General features: G+C 37.8%; 1 protein-coding gene across 1 annotated transcript; it reads left to right on the top strand.

Annotated features, from left to right (window-relative positions):
- Positions 1 to 2,386: 2,386 nt before the first annotated feature.
- LOC139153635 (keratin, type I cytoskeletal 19-like) lies at positions 2,387 to 18,937 on the top strand. Its single transcript, XM_070727831.1, has 8 exons — positions 2,387 to 2,894; positions 7,448 to 7,530; positions 10,030 to 10,186; positions 11,129 to 11,290; positions 13,242 to 13,367; positions 14,901 to 15,121; positions 17,211 to 17,254; positions 18,665 to 18,937. Exons 1-8 carry the CDS (start codon positions 2,481 to 2,483, stop codon positions 18,760 to 18,762), a joined length of 1,305 nt encoding a protein of 434 aa, XP_070583932.1. The 5' UTR covers positions 2,387 to 2,480; the 3' UTR covers positions 18,763 to 18,937.
- Positions 18,938 to 24,855: the final 5,918 nt, after the last annotated feature.

Raw genomic sequence — 24,855 nt, 5'->3', positions numbered from 1 at the left:
GGGGGGAAAAGAGAGGAGGAGGAAGAAAAGGAATCCAAAGCTACTTTCAGGCAAAGCCTCCACTATGTTTTCTCAACTGACAATGTAGGTCAGTTGAAGAGAGGCACCTGAAAGGAATATTTTGAAAGAGAAGTAAAGAACTGCCCAAAAGCAGAAATAAAATTATATTAATCCGTCCCTCTAAAACCATCCCAATTTCTCATGCAGCCCCATGGCAAAATTAATTGTCCACCCCTGATCTAAGTGAGCATATTGCGCCCAACAATCAGGGCCCTGGTTTTACCAACCTCACTAGGATGAAGGGCTGAGTCAACCTTGAGCCAGTCAGGATCAAACACCTGGCAGTAGGCAGTGTCAGTCTGCAATACCCCATTCTAAACCATGATTTAAACAATTGCATCCAAAGACAGTCTTTCACTAGAACAGTAACCCCCTTATTTTTACTAATCCCTCTTTATCCACTGCAATTTTACTGGAAATTAAAGATTTTTATGGCACACTGTAGATGTTGCAGCAAGCAGGGGCTAATATTACGGAGAATGGCAAAACTATTATGGGTACAAACCACAGAATTTAATATTGCCAAAGATTAAATATTTATTTTTATTTAATGTTTTATTCATTATTAAATATATTTGCTGTTCATCTTATCTTGGGGCTAGTTTGGGCAGCTTACAACTGCCTGCTATGTAGAATTATAAAGATTGCAAACATAGCAATAGTAAAATAATAAAAACAAATAATGAAAAAACAGCATCCCAAATTAAAAGATGGGGGAGGAAGCAAGATGCATAATGTGGATAGATAGGGTCAGCTATTAATTTAATATCCACTTCTAGTATGGTACTCCCCCATTTGGTTCCTCCTCTGGCTACTTGGCAGAGCTAGGTTGGCATTTTCTTTTTTCTTCTTTTCTATTTTTTAATTTTTTAGGGAACTTCTGATCACATTTTAGCAGTGAGATTGATAAGGATGAGGGTCAGAGAAAAAGGACTTTGTGCAAGATGCTGGCTACAACTCCTCTACTGGCTGAGATTTAAGCTTAGTGATATTTCAGAGTTCCTTTCCACCACCTCCATTTACCTATGAGTTTGTGAAATGGAATTATTTTGAAAACAGAAATGTTCCAGCCAAAAATGTTTTAAAAGTAATACCTTTTGAATATTTTCTAGGATCTGGAAGAAATTTATATTAGTTACCATATTAACACATTTTTGTTCATTTTTCCTATATACAATAAATATGAACACAAAATCTTATGAATATTAGATTACCTTTGAAAAGAGTTCGGGAACTTCAGATCGTGCAGAATGCAGCTGCGAGAGCAACCATGGGCTTCCCAAGGTATGCCCATGTTACACCAACACTTCGCAGTCTGCATTGGTTGCCGATCAATTTCCGGTCACAATTCAAAGTGTTGGTTATGACCTATAAAGCCCTTCATGGCATCGGACCAGAATATCTCCAGGACTGCCTTCAGCCGCACGAATCCCAGCGACCGGTTAGGGCCCACAGAGTTGGCCTTCTCCGGGTCCCATCGACTAAGCAATGTCGTTTGGCGGGACCCAGGAGAAGAGCCTTCTCTGTGGCAACCCCGACCCTCTGGAACCAGCTCCCCCCGGATATCAGAGTTGCCCCCACCCTCCTTGCCTTTCGCAAACTCCTTAAAACCCACCTCTGTCGTCAGGCTTGGGGGAATTGAAATTTCCCTTCCCCCTAGGCTTATAGAATTCATACATGGTATGCCTGTATGTATGCTTGTTTCTTTAAATTGGGGTTTTTTTAGATTGTTTTAATATTAGATTTGTTTACATTGTCTTTTTATATTGTTGTTAGCCGCCCCGAGTCTTCGGAGAGGGGCGGCATACAAATCTAATAAATACAAATACAAATACTGTAACAATGTGGATTAATCATGGCGCTGTTCAATACTCCACAAATTTGCATCCTCATGAAAATATACTTTTGCCCACCTTATCATACTTACTATTACTTTATATCCACTAAGATGGATTGATTACTTTGGAAGATTCAGAAGATTCACTCCTTGTACTCCTAGGGACGTGAAAATTAAGGTTGTAATTAGGCAGTAATTCAAGGCAAACTTTATTTAAATAGAGATATGAATTTAACCTTTAGCCTTCCTATTCACTTTTTTCCTAGTTTGTCTTGAGGGAGAGGCCTCAATACACAAATTATAGTTGAAGGCTGAAATAATCACATATACTGATCTTCTCTAGATTTTGGACTGAAGCACAAAGGCTAAATAAATGTCTCTTTTATTGCCAAACCGTAGGAAGCAATATAATAGGAACAGTGCCAATTTCCCCATAACTGTTATCAAAAAAGGTGGAGTTCAGCCGTAGCAACGCTCCTTTTTACACCCATTATAAAAAGGTCCAAACTGCCCTATGCACCATTTTATCCCGCAACGGTGCTTGATATATTTTGTTCTTTAGACACATACATACACACTACCAATGGCTCGACACGTCAGTTTAAGAAGTGTCTCTTTTGAAGGTAATGCACCGTCTATCCCTAGTAGTTCCATCTATAGAATGTCATCCATTAAAAAAACCAGAACACCCAGTGTCCATGGAGGAGCAGGTGGCTCCGGCACCCGAATTTCATTTGGCAGTAACTACAGTAATACCTTTGGCAGTAATTTGCTACGCAGCACTTCCACAAATGATCTGCTGCTTACAAGCAATGAAAAAACTACCATGCAGAATTTGAATGACCGCTTGGCTGTGTACCTGGAAAAGGTACGCTCCTTAGAAACTTCCAACTCAGTTTTGGAAAGGCAGATCCGGGAGTGGTATGAAAAGTCTTCCCCTATTGCTAAGCAAGACTATAATGCCTTCTTCAAAGTCATCGAAGAACTTCAAGATCAGGTAAGATTCTCTTTCATTTCTGAATTGTTTGCGGCATTAGGAGGTTAAGAGTAGACAATGTATTGTTTCTAAAGGCAGGTTGCGTTGAAGTCTGATCGAGGATATGTCATGGTTATGTCATTAATGTAATCACTGTTTTCTAACAATAATATTACGGAAAGTTTATGAAGACATTACAAGTGCCTTTCTGTAACTGAATACTGTAGGGCTGTAAAATGCCTACCAATTGTGCCGTAAAAAGAAAAAAAAAAGAGGATAGAAGCTTAACATACTAATTGTTGTATGTTTAGACCCTCTAGAGCTAACATAGTCCGGACAAACTTTTCATTTTCATTATTCCATCTGGTTTATTAAGGGGGATTCATTCTATGACTGCCTTAGTCCACCTGCCATTGCTTCTTCTTGCTATTTGACCTGCCCATTTCCATTTCAATTTCTCTACTCTCTTCATATCATATAGTTTTCTTTGTTCTCTAATTGATGTGCAGGTTTTTCTATCTTATTTATAATGCCAAGCACGTATCTTTCCTTATCTATTTGCGCCACTCGTAGTTTTTGTTATCATTGTGATGTTAATGCCCATGTTTCACTGGCATATTTTATAGTAGGAAGCACACCAATAGAAAACTTTCCTCTTCAGGCAAAGGAGAAGATTGTTCATGGAAATTATGCTTTTGCCAAATGTCTGCCAACCACATTTAATATGCCATTCAATTTCCTTTATTGCGTCATCTTCCATTGAGAACTGTTGGCCAAGACATATATAGTGATCTTTTACATCTAGTTCTTCTCCAGATATTTTTTTAACCCTGCTGTTCTGTTCGGGTCGTATGCGACCCGAAGCCAAGTTTGAGTCCCTGTAAAAATTTTTCCCTGCATATCTGAAACTTGAAATTTCATGACTTTTCATCATTTCAGGGGGGTGGGGGGCTTTTTTGGGGGGCTGGGGGGCTTAGTTTTTGCTGGGCAAAAAAAGTTATAAATCTTCTGTTCCCGGGTCACCCTGACCCGGACCGAAAACTCTTCATTTGCAGTGCTTATGTTTGGTCTTTTTGAAAGCTTTTTTCACTTGGAAAGTAGTCTGAACATTTCTGCACACAATGATATGAAAATTGAAATGAAAAAAGTAAATCTTATTGGTTTATTTTGCGGATATAATGCACGCCCCCCCGTTTTTGTGATTTTTTTTTCAATTTATGGATAGTTTTGCTTGCAAAATGCATTCTATTTTACTAAAGTTGGTGTGGGATTGGTAGCTTGAACATTTCTGAATATAAGAAAAATATAAAGGAACTGAAAAAAATGATTCTTATTGTTTTTTTAATATCAGAAATAAGCCCCCCCCCTCGGCTGCTTGCAACCATTTTCACTTTTTATTTTTTTATGCTCCAAATCCGAAATATTCTTTAAAATCTTAGGCATTCATTTACTCAATTTAACAATGCTGTTCATCAAAAAATATTTTTGGGGTGGTGGCTAATTGTTTTCTGGGCAAAAGAAAATCATAACTTCGAGTCTGTTTCTGTTCGTATATGACCGGACCAAAAATAATTTTTTTAGGTACTTGAATTTGATCTTTTTGAAAACGTTTTCAACTGGAAAACTAGTTTGAACATTTATGAACATAATGATATGAAAATTGAACTGGAAAAATTGAGACTTATATTTTTATTTTGATCAAAAAGCCCCTCCCCCCATCCTTTTTTAATTTCGTGTCAATTTCTATTTTTTAAGGCTACAAATCCCTAAGGAATTGTCCCCCAAAAGGTTTGATATACTAAATTGAACATTTCTGAATATAAGAAAAATATAAATGAACTGAAAAAAATGGTTCTTATTGGTTTATTTTTGCCACAAAAGGGCCACCCCCCGGCCTTGCTATGTGCCATTATTGTCACTGTTTATACATATTTGTCTAGAAATATTTGGAATATCCTTTTGAAAATCAACCACATTGTAGCCAGAGAACTAATTTTATGAAACAAATCCATTTTACTAAAAAAAAGTATGTAAGTTTGAAATTAACAGCATAATTTTTATATAAATTGAAATAATTGAACACGGGGGGAGGCATACATTTATGTGCAAAATAAACCAATATGCATCAATTTTTCCAGTTCAATTTTCATATCATTATGTTCAGAAATGTTCAAGCTACCAATCCCACACCAACTTTAGTAAAATAGAATGTATTTTGCTAGCAAAACTATCCATAAAGTGAAGACTATTTTAAAAAAACGGGGGGGCGTGCATTTCATCAACAAAATAAACCAATATGCATCAATTTTTCCAGTTCAATTTTCATATCATTATGTTCAGAAATGTTCAAGCTACCAATCCCATACCAACTTTAGTAAAATAGAATGTATTTTGCAGGCATAATTATCAATAAACCTAAAGAAAATTCACAAAAATGGGGGGGGCATATTTATGTGCAAAATAAACCAATAAGGATTAATTTCTTCAGTTCAATTTTCATATCATTGTGTGCAGAAATGTTCAGACTACTTTCCAAGTGAAAAAAGTATTCAAATTGACCAAACGTAAGCACTGCAAATGAAGAGTTTTCGGTCCGGGTCAGGGTGACCCGGGAACAGAAGATTTGTTACTTTTCTTAAACAGAACAGCAGGGTTAAAATGTTTGGTGAATTTATTAAACAGAACCTAGCTCTTTTTCATTTTTATCTTTTAAGCCAAATGGTTCTCCTACTTTGGCTGCTCTTGTATGTGTCTTTGTATCTCTTAGTAAATATATTGTAGTTTATCAGGGTGATACTGTTTCCTCAAGTAGTGGAAGAAATAATCTTTACGTTGCTAAAGTTTCTATAGCCTTGATAATCTCATTACTATTTAGAAAAACTAGCTGAAATAAAAATCTGATCTGATCTTTAGCATATGCACTCCTGCACTTCTTTCAGCAAGGAATTCCCATGAACATGTTAAGAAATGGAAAGTCAAATTTATTTTAAACCTGAAATTTAGTCCTCTAGATCAGTGGTCCCCAACGTTTTTTCCACCAGGGACCAGTTTCAGCAAGACAATTTTTCTATGGCCCGGTGGGGGCGGAAAGGGGTGTGGTTGGGGGCGGGATTAAGCATGGGGGTGCTGGTCCTCCCCGCCCCTCTTTCCCGCCATCGCCCTGTGGCCGGCAGAACCTGCCTCCCAAGCCCTCTTGCCCAGCGGGGGCTAAGCGCTGGAGACAGGGGGTCAGGCTGGCCCTCCTGCGTCCCCCCAGCCAAAAACGCAAAAGCGCCCCACGGCAGAAGCCAAAAGAGGCTTGAGCCTCTCGGTCCTTCCCGCCCCTCTGTCCCGTCCATCGTCCTGTGGCCGGCAGAACCTGCCTCCCGAGGCCTCTTGCCCGGCGGGAGGCGAAGCGCTGGAGGGAGGGGGTGGCGGTATGAGGGCCGGCAGCTGCTGACTCCACGGACCGGTGCAACATGCCCCGCGGCCCGGTACTGGTCCGCGGCCCGGTACTGGTCCGCGGCCCGGTGGTTGGGGACCCCTGCTCTAGATCAAGAGATGTTTGAAATGAGGAAGAGGAAGTGGAGCAAAACAAACATACTGGTTCAGTAGAAAGTTTTTTAAAAGCTGCAGGAAAGATTTATTGCCAGAAAACAGGACAGGTAAAGCTGAAGTCTAAGATGGGAGATCCCATCACCTCTGCTGTTTCGTCCTTAGACTTCTTATCTTTTTGTTAGATTCTCCTACTTTATATAACTATTTTATAATATGGATTGCAAACTGCTTTGAGATTTAATAGTATGTAAATACTTATTCTTGGGACGGATGGATGGATGTTCCATTCCCAGAAATGGTCCATGACATTTTACTAACACAGGGATAGCTAGATAGGAAATAAAAAGTGCTGCATGCTATTAGAAATTCCCCAATTTCTGGTTTTCAGAAATGGTGCACATTAGACCTTTTAATCACAATGGAATGGATTACTTATAGGAAGGCATCCCAATTAAAGCACAATTTAAGACATATTTTGCATTATGTGGGTACTCACACACACACTCACACACACACACACACACACACACACACACAACGTATGAGATATTATATTGGGCTTTAGGATCACTGAAAGATAAGAATGAGGTAGATGACTTCACACAAATGCTGGATAAGCTTTTATTTCAGATGCTGCAGTTCTCAGGGCCTGTCCTACATTTAAGTATTATTTAGCATTCATCACCAGTAATAAGTAGTGCTAGCTTTGTGTCTCTTAACCTAAACTATTGCCTTCAAATGCAGTGGAAAATATGTTCCATTAACAATGTATATGGAATTAGCAGTCAAATAATAGTTTATCTGCAAGAGAATGATATTTAAGGAAACTTCCACCTGTGAGTGTCCAAATACTCAAACTGAAAAAGGAGCTGCTGCCTTTTAGATAAAACTTGAAATCCAGTTGAAAAGGAGATTTTCTTGAATATTTATGGTATTCAAGGTTTTTTTTTAAAGTGTTTAATTTCTAGTTAATTATTCTAAGGGCTCAAACCAAAAGAATAATGCTTCAATTTTTGTTATATTTTATTCTTTCTCAGATTACCAAAGTCCGAATGGATAATACCAGGATCATATTGCAAATTGACAATTCCAAGTTGGCTGCTGATGATTTCAGAGTAAAGTATGTATTCTAAAAACAAAAATAAAAAACCCTATAGAAAGTAATCCACATCTTCAGCAAGATTTAATTATCAAATATTTTCATAAAGGCGTGGAAGCTACATTTAATACCGTATATACTCGAGTATAAGCCGACCCGAGTATAAGCTGAGGCACCAGTTTTTGCCACAAAAACTTGGAAAACTTATTGACCCGAGTATAAGCAGAGGTTAGAAAATGCAGTGGCTACTGGTAACTTATAAAAATGGAAACCAATAAAATTACATTAATTGAGACATCAGTACATTAAATGTTTTAGAATATTTATTTTAAAGAAAACCAGTAAATTAGCTCTGTAAATTTAAAAGAGGATAAACAAAAGCAATCTGGTAATAACAATAAATTAAAAAGTAAAAAAAGTAGCTCAATCAGCAACCAAGCTAAAACCTATTTCTAAACCTAACCCGGGGGTCTTTAAACTTGACAGTTTTAAGAATAGTGGACTTCAACTCCCAGAATTCCTGCACCAGCCATGCTACCTCAGGAGTGGGAGTTGAAGTCCACAAGCCTTAATCTTTCCAGGTTTGAAGACTCTTGCATTTCTTACCCTAACCCAGGGCTCTTTAAACTTGACAGTTTTAAGACTAGTGGACTTCAACTCCCAGAATTCCTGCACCAGCCGTGCTACTTCAGGAGTAGGAGTTGAAGTCCACAAGCCTTAATCTTTCCAGGTTTGAAGACTCTTACATTTTTAACCCTAACCCATGGGTCTTTAAACTTGAGTTTTTAGAAGCCTGGAGAGAGTTAATGCCATTCCCCCCCCCTTTAGCTTGCTGGCTGGCTCGTTGGCTGGATCTCCCACCCCTGATCGTCCCTCCTCCTCGTCTCCCTTTATTGCCCCATGTGTTGTGCAGGGAAGCAGATTTGCTAAAGAGATCCACTTGGGACGGCAGCAGGGAAATGAGGAGGAGGAGAGCCAGAATAGCCCACAGCCGCGGAGGAGGAAAGGAAAGAGCTGTCCTCCTCCTCCTTCCCCTGCTGCCGTACCAAGTGGATCTCTGTAACAAATCTGCTTCTCTCTCCGGCTGGAGGCTTCTAAAGCCTGGAGAGAGTTCATGCCGTCCCCGTCCCCCTTTAGCTTGCTGGCGGGGCGCCATCTTGTGGTGATTCGGCGCCCTCTTGTGGTGAGGTCTGGTTTTTCAGCCCATTTTTGGGGCTGAAAAACTCGGCTTATACTCGAGTATGTACGGTATATAAAAAATTTCAAACAGTATATCACTGAAAGAATAGTGAATTTTAATCATAGAGAACTATACTGATATTCCAGTACTATTTTCTTCTAAACCCAAACAACTATCAGTGAGTTTTCATATGTATAATCTGCTGAACATCACTGCCAGTATTGGTAATAGGATAAAGGAAAACAAGATGATCCTGAATGTATTGGTCATTTTGTGCTACCAGGGGCATAACTATTTCATTTAGTGTCTGCCAAACATGCCATAAAGCTGGAGCATAATTTTAGAGAGAACTCTTACTTTACTTTATGAGCCGGGGTGGCGCAGCAGGTAGAGTGCTGTACTGCAGGCCACTGAAGCTGACTGTAGATCTGAAGGTCAGCGGTTCAAATCTCATCACCGGCTCAAGGTTGACTCAGCCTTCCATCCTTCCGAGGTGGGTAAAATGAGGACCCAGATTATTGGGGGCAATAGCCTAGCTCTGTTAAAAAGTGCTATTGCTAACATGTTGTAAGCCGCCCTGAGTCTAAGGAGAAGGGCGGCATAAAAATCGAATGAATGAATGGATGAATGAATGAATAAATAAATAAATAAAATCAGGCAGCACTTCCCCCAGATCCATAGCTGTCCAGCAGGCTTCTACTAACAAACAGCCTGTACGCAAAATAGGGTTTCCAAACAGTTGGTCCATAGGCTCCAAAAAATAGTAGAAAATTGAAATTTTCCAATTTTCCATAATTAAATGGAGCATGGGTGGACAGACAGACAGACTGAGTGACTGACTGGCCAGAGGGTTGCTGGTTTGGGGGAGGGGTTTGCTCAAAATAGCTTTGGGAAAGAACCAAGCATTCAAAACTGAATTCACACTGGGATAAAGCTATCTTGCAACAGATTAATTGCACCATAAATAGAACGTGTAGAAGGTTGATCAACAGCATCAAAATGGCAGGTATGAGTAAGTGATTGTTGTTAAAAGGAACATGGATTTAACCACCCAGTCACACCCACCATTTTAATGTTATTGACTGCTGTTGCTGCTGAAGCCCATGACCAAAACTTGCTAACAATTCCAACAATGTATTTTGTGACACCTTAATACTTGCAAAATGATTACAAGTCTTATAGAAGAGTTTCTCTTTAGAAAATGGCAATTGTCTGGCAGGATCTAACCCAAAGTCATCAGAAAGCAGAATAGATAAAAAATAAAGTGGAACTGGTGGAGAAATTTATTATTTTGCAATAATCCTGACTTGTTATGCATTTTTTCTAAAAAAAATAAATAGATATGAAACTGAGGTGAATCTGCGAAAAAGTGTGGAAAATGACATCACAGGATTACAGGGACTAATTGATGAGCTCACACTAATTAGGACTGATTTGGAACACCAAATTGAAAATTTGAATGAAGAACTGGTCTACCTCAAGAAACAGCATGAGGAGGTAAGGATACATTACCAATTGAATCAATGTTCTTCCTATAGTTTGTTATTCAAGGTATTGATCTATGAAAGCTACAGATGTCTTTGTTTTGACACACAGGGTAGAACTAAGCCAGGAAAACACAGAGAGAGGGAGAGGGAGGGCTATGTTAATCAGAATAACCACAGAACATTATTCTATGCATGAGGACTTTCAGATCTGACTGCAGAAATTCAGATAACTAAATTAAGATGACAGAGGAAGGATATAAATACTCTGACTCTTTGCTATGAGCTAGCTATTGTCTGCACACATTAATTTAATATATTAGGCTATAAAGTCCAGTGAATGAAGAAGTCAATCAGATGATAGGGCCTAGTGAATGAAGAAGTGAATAAGTCTACAATGGATGGTCTTTGACTTTCCTCAGCTAAATCTTCCTGGACTAATGGACTGACCCTAGATTTCAAAGCCTTGCCTCATGGTTCTTTTCATGGTTCTTCATCCTGGACTGGACAGCTCTTCAAATAAAACACATACAGGATTGAAAGGACTGCTCTCTGTAAACTAGGATGCTTTATAACAGGGGTCAAAGGCCTTGTGTTTTCGAGAGGTCTTCAATTTTCATCTTTCCAGCTAGTATGACCAAGGACCCACGAGGGAGATGTTAAAGTCCCAGGGAAATCAAGAAGTTCTGTAATTTGCTTTAGATCTGCAGTTAAATGACATTGCTTCTAATTTTTCTTCGTAATTTCTTTTAAACTGACTATTGAGAATTAGAACGAATCTAAAATCTATTTCAAGCTCAGTTTCTTTAGGAATTCTATGTGATGGCTGGATAGCTACTTGGCTAATAGGCCAAATTTATAGCTCAAAATAGTACTTTAATAAAATAAAAGGGCTGATAAGAATTTTTTGAATTGATCGTAGTTTTAATTAATAATTTTTTGTAAACGATTTTAGGAAACAGCAAGATTACGTGGACAGCTGAGTGGGGATGTTTCGGTGGAGGTAGATGCTGCTCCAGGCATTGATCTGGCCCAAGTGATGGAAAACATGCGCCGGCAATATGAAGTCCTGGCTGAAAAGAACCGTCAAGAAGCTAAGGATCAGTTTGATAAACTGGTGATGCTTATTATTATATTTAGTACTTTGCAAACTACAGAAACTTTATTAAGGTTTTGTTTGTGTTTCTTCCTGCAACTCATCTGTAAAACAAGCATAATTGTTCACAAACTGGAAATTCAGGCTAAATTTCCCTGAAGCCTTATTAAGCACAATGGCCCCACGTAGAAAAATGTAGGGCAGCTTCTTTATTTGGATCAACACATTTGAAATTCAAACACTTTTTTAAAAAAAATTGATACATAATTTTTCTTTAGATTTAAAGACTGAGTGGAAGAAGAAAAGTAAGGCCTGTGGTCATAGTACAGTGGTACCTCATGATACGAACCCCTCGTCTTACGATCAACCCGAGATACGAACCCGGGGTTAAAAATTTTTTTGCCTTTTCTTACGAACTGTTTTCTTCTTACGAACCCACTGCCGCCGTCGCCAAGAAGCCCCGCCGCCCAGCTGTCACCTTTTAAAACAGCCGAGGGGCTTCCCAGCAGCCTCCTGAACCCGAACGCCAAACCTGAACTTCTGGGTTCGGCATTCGGGAGGCCACCGAGAAGCCCCGCCGCCCGGCTGTCACCTTTTAAAACAGCTGGGGGGCTTCTCGGCGGCCTCCCGAATGCTGAACCTGGAAGTTCGGGTTTGGCGTTTGGATTCAGGAGGACGCTGGGAAGCCCCCCGGTTGTTTCAAAAGGTGACAGCTGGGCGGCGGCGTTTTTTTGCGGGGGGTTTTTTCCGGTTGCACGGATTAATTGATTTTACATTGTTTCCTATGGGAAACAATGTTTCATCTTACGAACTTTTCATCTTACGAACCTCCCCCTGGAACCAATTAGGTTCGTAAGACGAGGTATTACTGTATTAGTTTGTATCCATAGGTATGTTTTAGAATGAGGGTAGAATGATGATGTTGTAAGTAAAGGAATTGAAATACCGGGTTTTGTACACTCTGATACAAACCAACCTGATCTAATTCTAAAATAGTCCCTTTCAGTTCTTATAATAGCAATAGCACTTAAACTTATATACTGCTTCACAGTGCTTTTACAGTTGATTCAAAGCAGTTTACAGAGTCAGCATATTTCCCCCAACAATTTTACCCACTTCGGAAGGATGGAAGGATGAGTCAACCTTGAGCCTGGTGAGATTCGATCTGCCAAATTACAGCAGCCAGCAGAAGTAGCCTGCAATATTGATTTCCATCCACTGGGCCACTGCAACTCATCAAGTAGTAGCAGCTGCAGTATTTATTACAGTGGTACCTCTACTTATGAACTTAATTCGTTCCGAGACCAGGTTCTTAAGTAGAAAAGTTTGTAAGAAGAAGCAATTTTTCCCATAGGAATCAATATAAAAGCAAATAATATGTGCAATTGGGGAAACTACAGGGAGGGTGGAGGCCCTGTTTCCTTCCAGGAGATTCCTAGAGAGGCCTCATGGAGGCTTCTCCCTGCCTTTTCCGGCCTTCTTTCCTCTTAGGAGATTCCTAGAGAGGCCCCACAGAGGCTTCTCCCCACCTTTTCTGGCCCTCTTTCCTCCTAGGAGATTCTTAGAGAGGCCCCACAGAGACTTCTCCCTGCCTTTTCTGGCCCTGTTTCCTCCCAGTAGATTCCTAAAGAAGTCTCACTGAGGCTTCTTCCTGCCTTTTCTGATTACAGTTTCAGAGGCTGAGGTTTGTAAATGGAAAATGGTTCTTGAAAAGAGGCCAAAAAAATCTTGAACACCCGATTCTTATCTAGAAAAGTTCATAAGTAGAGGCGTTCTTAGGTAGAGGTACCACTGTACTTTTGTATTTCCTTAACTGTTCAGATATTAACAAGATACACTTAGGATGTATCAGAAGCATATTTCTAAATATTTTAAATCTCTAATTAGTCCTCTCAATTCTGTACCCTGTATTACAATATTATTTGCCTTGCATTCACTGGAAGTTTTTTTTAAAAAAATATTTGCACTTCAGATTGAACAATTGAACGTGGAAGTCACCACAACTACTCACGAACTTGAAACACACAGAAGTGAAATTACAGACCGGAGGAATGTACTCCAAAGCCTGGAGATTGAACTCCAATCTCAACTGAGCTGGGTAAAGTCTGATAATTAAAGTACATATTTTGTTGGCAATTATTTTTGTATTTGATGCAATATGTAATTTATAAAAAAAATTCTCCCCAGCTACTTAATTATAATTTTATGTTTATACTGTGGCAATTTTTGGAAAGTCCATAAATTATGTGCTCCTTATATTAAAATATATATTTGATTCATTATGTAATAATATAGATTCCACCACTGATTGCTAAAGTTTCCTACAATGATAGATTCATCAATGTTGATCTCATCTGAAATTAGTTGGTAAAATAGCGACCAAGTCATAAACTGTTGTTATTCAGAAATACCATATTTTTCAGAGCATAAGATGCACATTTTACCTCCCAAAAGAGGGTGAAAACTTGGGTGCATCTTATACACCAAATGTAGTCCCACCCAGCCACCTCCACTCTTTGGTCTCTGCCTACCAGCAATTTACCTCCTTACAGCAAACAGCAGCAGAGCCTGATTAGCACCTGTCACTGGTTATCTGCCTCCTGACACTCAGCTGATTGAAATTGTCAAGTGCTAAAATGACAATGAAACTAAAGCTGCACAGAGGCAAATTGCTGCAGGGAGAAGCAAAGGCTGAAACTAGCTGTTTGCTTTTTGCCTCAAGGAGATAAGTTAATAATTATAAATGCCTATAGAAGGCTCAAATTATTAGATTTGTTTTTAAAGACTGCTTTATTATTGTTCTAGGCAACTTAACAAAATGAAGAAAATTTTAGAATAAATGCTTGATCTGGAGAGGCCCAGTGCTATTGTATCTTCTTTTAAATAGCAGAGAATACTTCCAGAAAGCCACATCAATTTTAAAGATCTGTAAAAGTATAATCTGAAATGTCCTGTTTTATATTAACGACTAGTATTAAGTATTAATATTAAGACAAGGCAGCCGAGTTAAAGCGTGAATTAGTCATGTTTGGAGTAGATCTATTTAAATAATTGCGAGGGGCTTTCTGTGGATCAGGCACACATGCACAGAAATACACAGCAAACAGTGTATATCATCTGTACTGTTTGCTGTTTGGCAAATTGCTGGGAGACAGAGGCCTTTTTTCCTTATTGCCCTTCCCCAAAACTAAGGTGCGTCTTATACTCTGGTGCGTCTTATACTCAAGTACATCTTATACTCCGAAAAATGTGGTAGTTTCAGAGAAACTAGATCTATATATAAAATAATATATGATAATGATAGGAAGAGAGATAGGCAATAAAGTATTAAATATAAACAAACAAACAAACAAACAAACAAATAAATTCAACCAGCTTTAGCTATAAAATGATTTTAGTAAAAATTTTAATAACCCTATGAGACTGAGATAATGCCTCTTACATTGATGAAAGAAACAGAGTCCCACTTGTACAACTTTTATCAAAACTAATAGCATTGTTAAATCTATCATGTTTATGAACAGTTGCTCTGCAGTAGGAAGAAACCAATTCTAATGAAGTTGACACTCTTCAGTCTGGAGGCCAAATTTTAGTTAGCACCAGTAACTTTACATGTGTTATATTCCTCTAGAAAACTGAACGAGAGAATGCACTGGCAGAAGCTGAAGCTCGTTACAGAACTATATTGACTCAAATTCAAATGGCCATTGGAAACATTGAGGCCCAACTAATGCAGCTGCGGAGTGACATGGAGCAACAGAGTATGGAATACAGCATCCTCTTGGATATTAAAGTCAAGCTAGAAGCAGAGATTGCTACTTATCGGCGTCTCCTGGAAGGGGAAGATTGGAGGTAAATAATTCCGATCAGAGAAAAAGTTGGGAAAGTTAGCAGAAAGCCATTACCTAGGGGAAAAATTCTATAAACAAAATGAGTAAAACTGATTTCTAACAAGATGCTCCAAAGATTTTTAACATGGCCAGTCACAAAGCAATATACAATTTGCTAGAATATAATGCTAGGTAATTTTGGGGGAGTCATAATTTTCTGATCACGGGATAAATATATCTCATCCCAAAGCAATATCATATATTTTGATTTGTTCAATAACATTTGCTCTGTCCAAAGTCCTAGTCAGTATTTCTCAACAGTGGAATTCTGAGAGTTGAAGTCCATGTATCTTCAAGTTGCCAAGTTGCCAAGGTTGAGAAACTGTCCTGGGTAAATGGAAATGAAGAACTAAGGACTTAGCAAACACTACGACATTTTAGTGTAACATATTTTTGCTGATAATGAAAAGGAAGGGAGACTACTATAGATCTATTTTGGGCTTATAAGCCTTCATCAGGAAGCCATACCCTGTTTTCCTGGGATATACCAGGGTGATTCGGGGAAAAAATCACACACACACACACACACACACATATATACACACACACAACTCAGGATGGCGTGCAACATTATAAATGCAACAATATGTATAAAGGAATCAAAATTACTTTAAAAAAAGAATTAAATAAAATTATTAAAAATGATAGAAAAAACCCATCTACATTCATCCAATTCAATCATTCATAATATCGGGCGGAGATAATCTCAACACTCACGGCCCCCATGTCCGCCGGCAGAGTTGGGTCTTCAAAGCTTTAGGAAAGACCAGTACGTATCTCTGGAGGGAGTTTGTTCCAGAGGGCTGGGGCCGCCACAGACAAGGCTCTTCCCCTAAGCCCTGCCAGTTGACATTGTCTGGCTGACGGGACCTGAAGAAGGCCCTCTCTGTGGGACCTAACCGTCTGCTGGGATCCATGAGGCAGAAGATGGTCCCGAAGGTAATCTGGTCCTAAGCCATGTTGGGCTTTGTAGGTCAAAACCAGCACTTTGAATTGCGCCCGGAGACCAATTGGCAGCCAGTACAGCTCACGGAGTGATGTTGAAATGTGGGCAGATCTTGGTAGCCCCACTATAGCTCGCATGGCTGCATTTGCACAATTTGTAGTCTCCAAACACTCTTCAAAGGTAGCCCCATGTGGAGAGCATTGCAGTAATCGAACCTCGAGGTGATAAGGGCATGAGTGACTGTGAGAAGTGACTCCCTGTCAAGGGCTGCAACTGGCACACAAGGCATACCCATGTGGACGTCCTCCTTGCCATAGCCAAGAGATGGTCTTCTAAACCAGTGATTTTCAACCTTTTTTGAGCCGCGGCACATTTTTTACATTTATGAAACCCTGGGGCACATTGAGCGAGGGGAGGGTGGGGGCTAAAAAAAGTTTGGACAAAAAAATTCTCTCTCTCTTCCTCCCTTTCGCTCTATGTCTCTCTCCCTCCCTCTTTCTCTCCCTTCCTTCTTTCTCTCTCCTTCCTCTCTTTTTTGCTCTCTTTCTTTCTCCCTCCCTACCTTCCTCTGTCTTTCTCTCTCTCTCCTTCCCTCCCTCTCTTTCTCTCTCTTGCTTTATTTCTCTTGTTCACTTTCTCACTCTCTTGCTTTCTCTCTCGTTCTTGTTCTCTTTCTCTCTCTCGCTCTTTCTCTCTTTTGCTTTCTTTCTCTCTTGCTTTCTCTTTCTGAGCTTCGCGGCACACCTGACCATGTCTCACGGCACACTAGTGTGCCCCGGCACACTGGTTGAAAAACACTGTTCTAAACTCAGCTCTGGATCGAGGAGAATGCCCAGGTTGCGGACCTTCTCTGAGGGGGGTAAAGACTCCCTCCCCCAGGGTGATGGGCCAACATTTAGAATTGTCCCTGGGAGGCAAAACCCACAGCCACTCCATCTTGTCGGGAGTGAGTCTGAGCCTATTATGGCCATTGCTGAACTGATGTCCACTTGAGCTGTGCTTTAATGCTCAGATATTCTGGAAGCTGTGAACAGCACCAAGTTTGTAAAGGCTGCCTTAAAACAAAATCAGGAGATTGACAATATACATTGTTTTTTTTTAACAGAATGATTGCTTCAGATTTAGAGACAAACAAAGAAGTTGAAAAAGGTAAGGTTTTTTTACTACCAGTTTTGTGGGTATGGCTTGATGGGCATGGCAGGGGAAGGATACTGCAAAATCCCTATTCCCTCCCCACTCCTGGGGGAAGGAAATTGCAAAATCCCCATTCCCATCCCACTCTGGGGCCAGCCATGAGTAGTATTTGCCAGTTTTACGAACTACTCAAAATTTCTGCTATCAGTTCTCCAGAACCTGTCAGAACTTGCTGGATTTCATCCCTGGTTCACATCATTTGCATTTTTTCCATTTGACATACTATTTCACTAGAAAGAATAATAGCCTTTTATGGTGTTCCTGATCTGTGAAAAATTGTAACATAAAGTCTAAAATAATATCATGTTAGGAATAAAAATTAAGAAACATCAATCTGTTTATGTGAGCAGCCAAACATGATATTAGATTATTCTTCACTTGATAAGAAATGGAGCACACATACCTTCTAGGAGGATATAGTGTAAATATATGTGGAAAAAATGTTGTACAGCAGTGTTTTTCAACCTCAGTAACTTTAAAATGTGTTTATGTCAGCTCCCAGAATTCCTCAGTTGGGATGCTGGCTGGAGAATTCTGGGGATTGAAGTCCATACATTTTAAAGTTGCTAAGGTTGAGATAATCAGGCTGATATTTAATTTATATAGCTTCCCATCTTGAAAACAAGTGTATATCAAAATTAATCTTGGTACCTTCCTGGAGAAATCAGTGTCAGCAGTAGAATAGCTCCCCTCCAGTTGCCTACATTTAAAAAGTTTGGAGAGGAAACAAAAGGGACAGATAGAAGAAAATATTTATAGCTCAGGATTGAACTGGTTTAAATAGGGTTGAACAAGAACAAGAACGATATTCACTCCTGGAATCCCTGAAGCTCCATGCTCTTTTCATCCATGATCACTCTTTTGGTTCATCAACATTATATTTTATAAGCCGCCTTGAGTCGCCGTGGACAAATTGGAGAGAGGAAAGAAGGAAGGGAGGGAGGGAGGGAGGAGAAAGAAAGGAGGAAGGAAAGAAAGAAAGAAAGAAAGAAAGAAAGAAAGAAAGAGCAGGGTTTTTCTCTGTGGGCAAATGATCACATCAAGACTCAATCACCCTCTGCTTGGAACCCCTTTCTCCAAAGCTGTCCTTGCTCCTTTGGATTCTCTAGTTAGATATTTATAGCTCTATATAAATATAATAGGTTTATATTTATATCAGTATTTAGTGATAAAGTTTGTTGTTCCAGAGCCTCAGATTTAATTTCCATTATATTCCAATCATAATATGATGTGACATTAACATAAATTAAAGGACAAGTTTAAAGGACAAGTTTTTTTTAAAAAACCATACTACATTACTCATACCAGCACTGATATCGTATTATTGCTTATTGAACGACTTAATTTTTCTGCCCTTATTTCCAGAAAAGAATAAAACTTTGAGGATCAAGACGGTGGTCGAAGAGATGGTGGATGGAAAAGTAGTATCCTCCAAAGTTAATGAGAGAGAAGAGAAGATGTAGAGTCAGCTATGAAATAAATGGCATGTTATGTTTGTACTGACAAAAAGAAAAAGGATTTAAAAAATTGCCTTCCTGAAGGAAAATCTTTGCTGTCACTTTAAAATGATCATCTCCAATCGATTATTCTCCTAATTTCTACCATAAGTGGAGGGCAAATAAAGTTAATTTAAAGAAAGATAAATCTCCTCTAATGATTTATTTATGCATAATTTCTTATTTTCTACTTTAGTTAAAAAAACAGAAAGTTCTTTGTTTCTTCATTGATTGCATAATTGGGCACTTGTGTTAAAACCATGTGACTCACTGAATGATTTCCTCAATATTTCCCTTGTGGCAAGGGATAGGCAGAAGTTTGGGTCCAGGGAACTGCCCCAGATATTGGGTAAACCTTCTCAATTGTGCCTTTGAGCATGCCTAGCCCTGTCACATACAGCACTTAGCCATACATCCAATCCATGTCACTCCACACACATTGCTTCCACTTGTAATCATCTACACTCCTTAGTTTTAAAAATTAAGTATCATAAAAGGGAAGTCATGATATTTTATTCCCAGCAAAGAAATAGTTTGCTATTATTCTATTCTTACTGCTCTAAATTCACTGGCTACTACTACACACACACACACACACACACACACACACACACACACCCCAAGGCTAAGACTGGTTTCATAGGGAAAATGGAAGAATTCACCGGCACTATTCAAAAACAGATGCAGGCAATCCATGAGCTGCAAATGGACCGATCCTGCCTAAGGAAAAAGATGGCTTGATTGGTGGTGGAATAAATTACTCATGATTTACATTATCTTAATTTTGATGGAAATTTAGTGAAACCAATTGAAAGTTTGAATTTTCAAACTCAGATTTATTAATCAAAATAAGTTGCAGTGTAAAACTGGATCAAATCAAATTGCTTAATCAGCCATTTAATTTAAAATTGCCATTCCTAAATCCTTGATATTAAATAGAGATAGGTTATATACTCAGGCCTTAGATTGTGAATTCTACCTTAAAGTTAAATAAGGAAAAAAGGACTGTTTTAAAAACATAATTCTATCTTTTTCTGTAAATGATATAACTTTAAAGGCTTTTTGTTTGCCCTTCTCTTCTTCCTACAATATATGGTATTTAATTCTACACCAAAAAAATATATACTTCAAAGTAGAATGATTCTATTTGAATTTTTAAACATCTATAAATCGGAGAAACATACCGATTCATTTATTTCATCAACAAATTACAAATCTGGTTATTATATGGGGACAGAAAACATATGCACATAAGAATGTTAGGCCAATAAATATGTTGGAATTTAATAAACAGAGCTGTTGTTTAGATAGAAAAGAAATTATGAGTTACAAAAAGCACAATTTGCAAACATTATCTGTAGAAATCACCTTACATTTTAATAATGTTATGTATGATGGAATCTTAAGATATTGATTTGACTTACTGGCTATATACTGTCTGGTTTAATAGACCATGTTATGCTTGATTTGATTTGATATTTATCTAAATACTTATCCATAACCCACTAATAGAAGTAGGAGGAACTGGGTTGGGGGGGGTGATCATATAATTCAGGAGTACTTTTAGAAAAATTGTACGGTTGCTAAGAGTCAATATCAAATCAAAGGCACATAATCAAAGCTGAATTTCGTTACACTTTTTAAAATGAATTTTAATAAACTTGTTGCTCTAATAAATGTATTATTGGAAATAATAAGCAGAAAAGCTAATGGGAAAAGATACTCAATGGGAAATGTGAAAACATGCTTAAAATATGTAAAAATTCATAAATAAATAGATATTAAAACATTTAAGGGGAAATTAACACATACTAAATTAAAAACAATTAACAATGCCTGGTCACCCATAAATATTAACAAAGAAAAGCATATAAGAAGTAAGTATAGGAAATTAATAGAAAGGAAGCACAACTGGAGAAAAGAGCAAGATTCAGGCAGCAGGAAATAGATTCAAATTTTGAGAGGTCAACTGCATCATGGTTAATAGCATTATGACAAATTCATAGCATAAAGATAAATTTGATGGACAGCACCATACCAAATTTGCTTTTTTACTCTCTCAGGGTTATTTTTTTAACTTATTAGTTTGTATGTTTGTTTACTTATTTACTTATTTAGGTTACCTTAGTCCCTTCAGTTACTCTAGATGGCTTACAGCAGAGGTTCCCAAACTTGGCAACTTTAACATTTGTGGACTTCAACTCCCACAATTCTCCAGCCAGCATAGCTAGCTGTAGAATTCTGGGAGTTGAAGTCCACAAGTCTTAAAGTTACCAAGTTTGAAGACCCCTGGTTTTTTTAAATTGAGGGATGAAAACTCAATTTTAAAAAACAAATAAAAAGCAATAACCTGGCAACAATAATCAAATGAGCCATGTGATGGATTCCATCCCACACTGGGATCCCTAGGCTCATTGACCAAACTAGGCTCTCAGGGCTTTGCAAAAAGTGTCAAAGTGGTGGGGAGCATCTTTAACCCTGATATTTCACTAGGATGGAGCCAGCATGGAGAAAGCCCTTCTTAAGAGAGGAAACCCATAGCATTACCTTCCTACCTGCTCTGGCAGATTGGGAAGATGTGACTGGGAAAAGCTGGTCCTTCAAATATTCAGAGTATTTAGGTCAAATGGCACTAGGACTCTTGTAATTATTTACTTAATATATGTAATAATATATCAATTGTAATTTGCTGATACAGATTTTCTTCTGCTTATACTCACACACACGTGCATGCACACATGTACACACACACACACATTTTCGCCAGTAAAATAATAAATATACAAAGTTTTCTTTTGAAAAAGTCTTTGATCAATTTGATCTGTACAGAGAAGCCAAAGAAAACAGTGATTGGTTTCACAACCATGAGTCATTATCTCACTCTATTTTAAAAAAGGATTATTTCAGATTCTTTAGCTTCCTACATCAATACCAATCAAAGATCATCCTTGTGAAAACCACACCCATAATCCACATATCCATTATAAAGGGATATACTCAAGGTGACATCACTGTCAAGATAAATAAAAACCAATGCAGAAACTAAAAAGGTTATGTGTTTGCTGCATTCATTATAGTATAATGCCTTGACTGAGCTACAGATCTTCTGTACTTAAACATATAAACAAAAATCTAATAATTATTCTTCAAAGAATAAAATAACATGGCAGATCTCACATTTCAAACAGTTCCCAAATCATTCTAGGATAAGCTCCTCTGCCAGAACATTGTATGCACAGGGTTTTCATTGGTTTGTTGTTTGAGCAAATATGTCCTAATTTAACTGCTTGAATAGTATAAATCCCTGTTGTCACTTTCATTCATTTGCAGCAATTTGATCTGCTGTTATTGAACTATTATCTATTCTTAAGTTTATTTTATATTCTCACTGTGTGTATATTTGTCTTAACTAGTAATTTCTGAGTTAGGTTACTATTAGCCTCATTTTATTCGTGGGAAAACAAAGCTTCTTGTAGCAAAAGTGCCTAAATGCACACTGGATGCATTAAAATTTTAGATATAGAGGTAAAGCATCAAATGGCTCGAGGAAACTCTTTATTTAAAAAAACCCTGAGTGAGTAGAAGAAAAAAAAATACCCTTCAAACTTGCAGTGTGAAAGATGGAATGGAATGGAATAGATAAGGCTGTCTAGCTGGAATCCTAAAGAGAAACATTCTACATTGTACTGAAAAAGCCTAGCTAAGAAAAATGAAAAGAAGTAGTTATATGTTTTTACGTTTAGGACAACAGGATGAGATAAAGGAATAGTAATTTGGTTTTTTTTTAAAAAAATGCAGAAGGGATAAGGACAGTGATGTGCTCCCGACTGCTGGCACTCACAGTGTGGTCCATGCGGCTGCACAGAAGCGAAAAAGCGGCAAAAATTGTCCAAATTTCGCATGCAAAATGTGCACGGGATTTGGCTGAATTTTGGCTATTTCTTTGCTTCTCTTTTTGCATGGAAGCAAAAAAAAATCGTTAGCATCTCCGCATACCTGGGCACACCGGGTGCTGCCCACCCCTGGATAAGGATAGATGATGTTACAAATTGCAGAAACAGTGGATTAATAAACCTAGAAATAGTTCTGCTTCATAACTACCAATGGATTATCTCAACATTTTTCTCTATTACACCAAATCCAACCCTGTTAGGAGAAAAGCATACTTAATGAATATTTTGTCTTTACAGTGATAAAAAAATTGACTAAGATTGCATATGATTTTTCAATATTTGAAATATTCCATTTCCAGTAAAAACAAGTTGCACATAATTTAATAAATGTCGTCAACCGTTTATGAGTCCTTTTTCTATGGCAGGGGGGAATTGAAACAGGCACAAAATACAACATAACAAGTGTTCCGCTCTGATCTTAATAAGCTAATTACTATCTGACTATTTTATCCTCCAGTGCAGCTTGTGCTTGGCCACCAGAGGCTTTACAAAACAAACAGCTATGTAATTTTCTGTGAATTTCCCATTGTCTACATGTGCTTTTCTTCTCCTTATTCATTAATTTATTTATCTAAAGCATTTAAATAGCCACCCATTCCTTAACTAACTCTGGGTGGCTCCCCAAAATTAAAATAACATAAAAAAATCATATTAAAGTGATAAAACTAAAACATCCGAATATTAAACACAAAGATCTGGTGTTAAATGACATTCTAATGTGCAATTATCCACTTTTATCCAATCTAATTCAATTTCCTTCTGCTTAATTTTTCCTGAACCATGGTGGGCATTCCTAGAGATGGGATAAAGGGTAGAGGGATTATAAGATCTGCCCCATAAAGGTAGCTCTTTGTGAGTTGATGCCATGGTATTCACTCTTTCCTGATATTCAGGCTCACCATAGCCAAATAGAATGGAATCTCAAAATACCTGGACTTCATTAATAAACATCCAGCCAACAATATAGGGCTGTGCAAATTTTTAAAGGGGTGAAGGGAAACACTCCTTCAAAATGCTTAGCCAGAAAGTAATATGGCAGAACAGCTGATTAAAGAAAATTAGGATTGCTATTCTATGCAGATACTGTATTCTAACAACTCACTTCAGAAGATCCATCAATGCATCGAAATCCTTTATGAGATGAGTTATCAACAAGCTGCACAGATATACAATTGTGTAGTAAAGTCTTCTGATAAATGATGGACATATTCTGTGTGAAGAGACAAATATCATTCATAGGATAGAAATATTATCTATAAGTTATAAACCAAAGGCAATATTTGTAATTATCTTTAACAGCATTGTTTCCACTAGCAGCATTTTAAACTTCTCAAAATACTAGAACAGCGTTTTCAGCTTTTTTTTAAACTGAAAAAAATGCTATTCATTTTTATTTATTTATTTAATTTGTTTTGTCAAATATTTATTTTTTTTGTTTTGTCAATTATTATATATATATATATATATTTGTTTTCGTAGATTTTCACGGGTATATGTATGTAGATTGTTCTGAGTTCGGGTTTTGCCCTGTATACATATCTATCTATCCTAGTCTCCCTTAATTTTCAAATTCAGCTTAAACATGTGACATATATATATATATATATATATATATATATATATATATATATATACACACACACACACACACACATACATATATATATATATATACACACACACATACATACATACATACATATATATATATATATATATATACACACACACACACACACATACACACATACATACATACATACATACATACATACATACATACATATATATGACGGTCTTGGTATATTCGGGTTTCTTCCCGTGTAGGATTTGGAAATTTCTGGTGACGTTTCGACGAGGTCTCACTCGTCATCTTCAGGCTGCTGTTTCTGTCCTTGTTCTCAGTGTTCGCCTGAGAACAAGGACAGAAACACCAGCCTGAAGATGACGAGTGAGACCTCGTCGAAACGTTGCCAGAAATTTACAAATCCTACACGGGAAGAAACCCGAATATGCCAAGACCGTCATACCTGTGAAAACATATATATATATATATATATATATATATATATATATATATATATATATATATATATATATTCTGTCA

Source organism: Erythrolamprus reginae, chromosome Z (assembly GCF_031021105.1).
Source record: "Erythrolamprus reginae isolate rEryReg1 chromosome Z, rEryReg1.hap1, whole genome shotgun sequence".
Taxonomy (NCBI): domain Eukaryota; kingdom Metazoa; phylum Chordata; class Lepidosauria; order Squamata; family Dipsadidae; genus Erythrolamprus; species Erythrolamprus reginae.
The sequence above is the reverse complement of the archived record's forward strand: the minus strand, read 5'-3'. Positions and strand labels throughout refer to the sequence as shown.

Bases quoted from the DNA above. Each gene is read 5' to 3' on its own strand.
- LOC139153635 (XM_070727831.1), top strand. From the start codon at position 2,481: ATGGCTCGACACGTCAGTTTAAGAAGTGTCTCTTTTGAAGGTAATGCA. The intron at 7,531-10,029 runs GTATGTATTCTA...AAAAATAAATAG, and splicing joins GCTGATGATTTCAGAGTAAA to ATATGAAACTGAGGTGAATC. The intron at 17,255-18,664 runs GTAAGGTTTTTT...CCTTATTTCCAG, and splicing joins AAACAAAGAAGTTGAAAAAG to AAAAGAATAAAACTTTGAGG.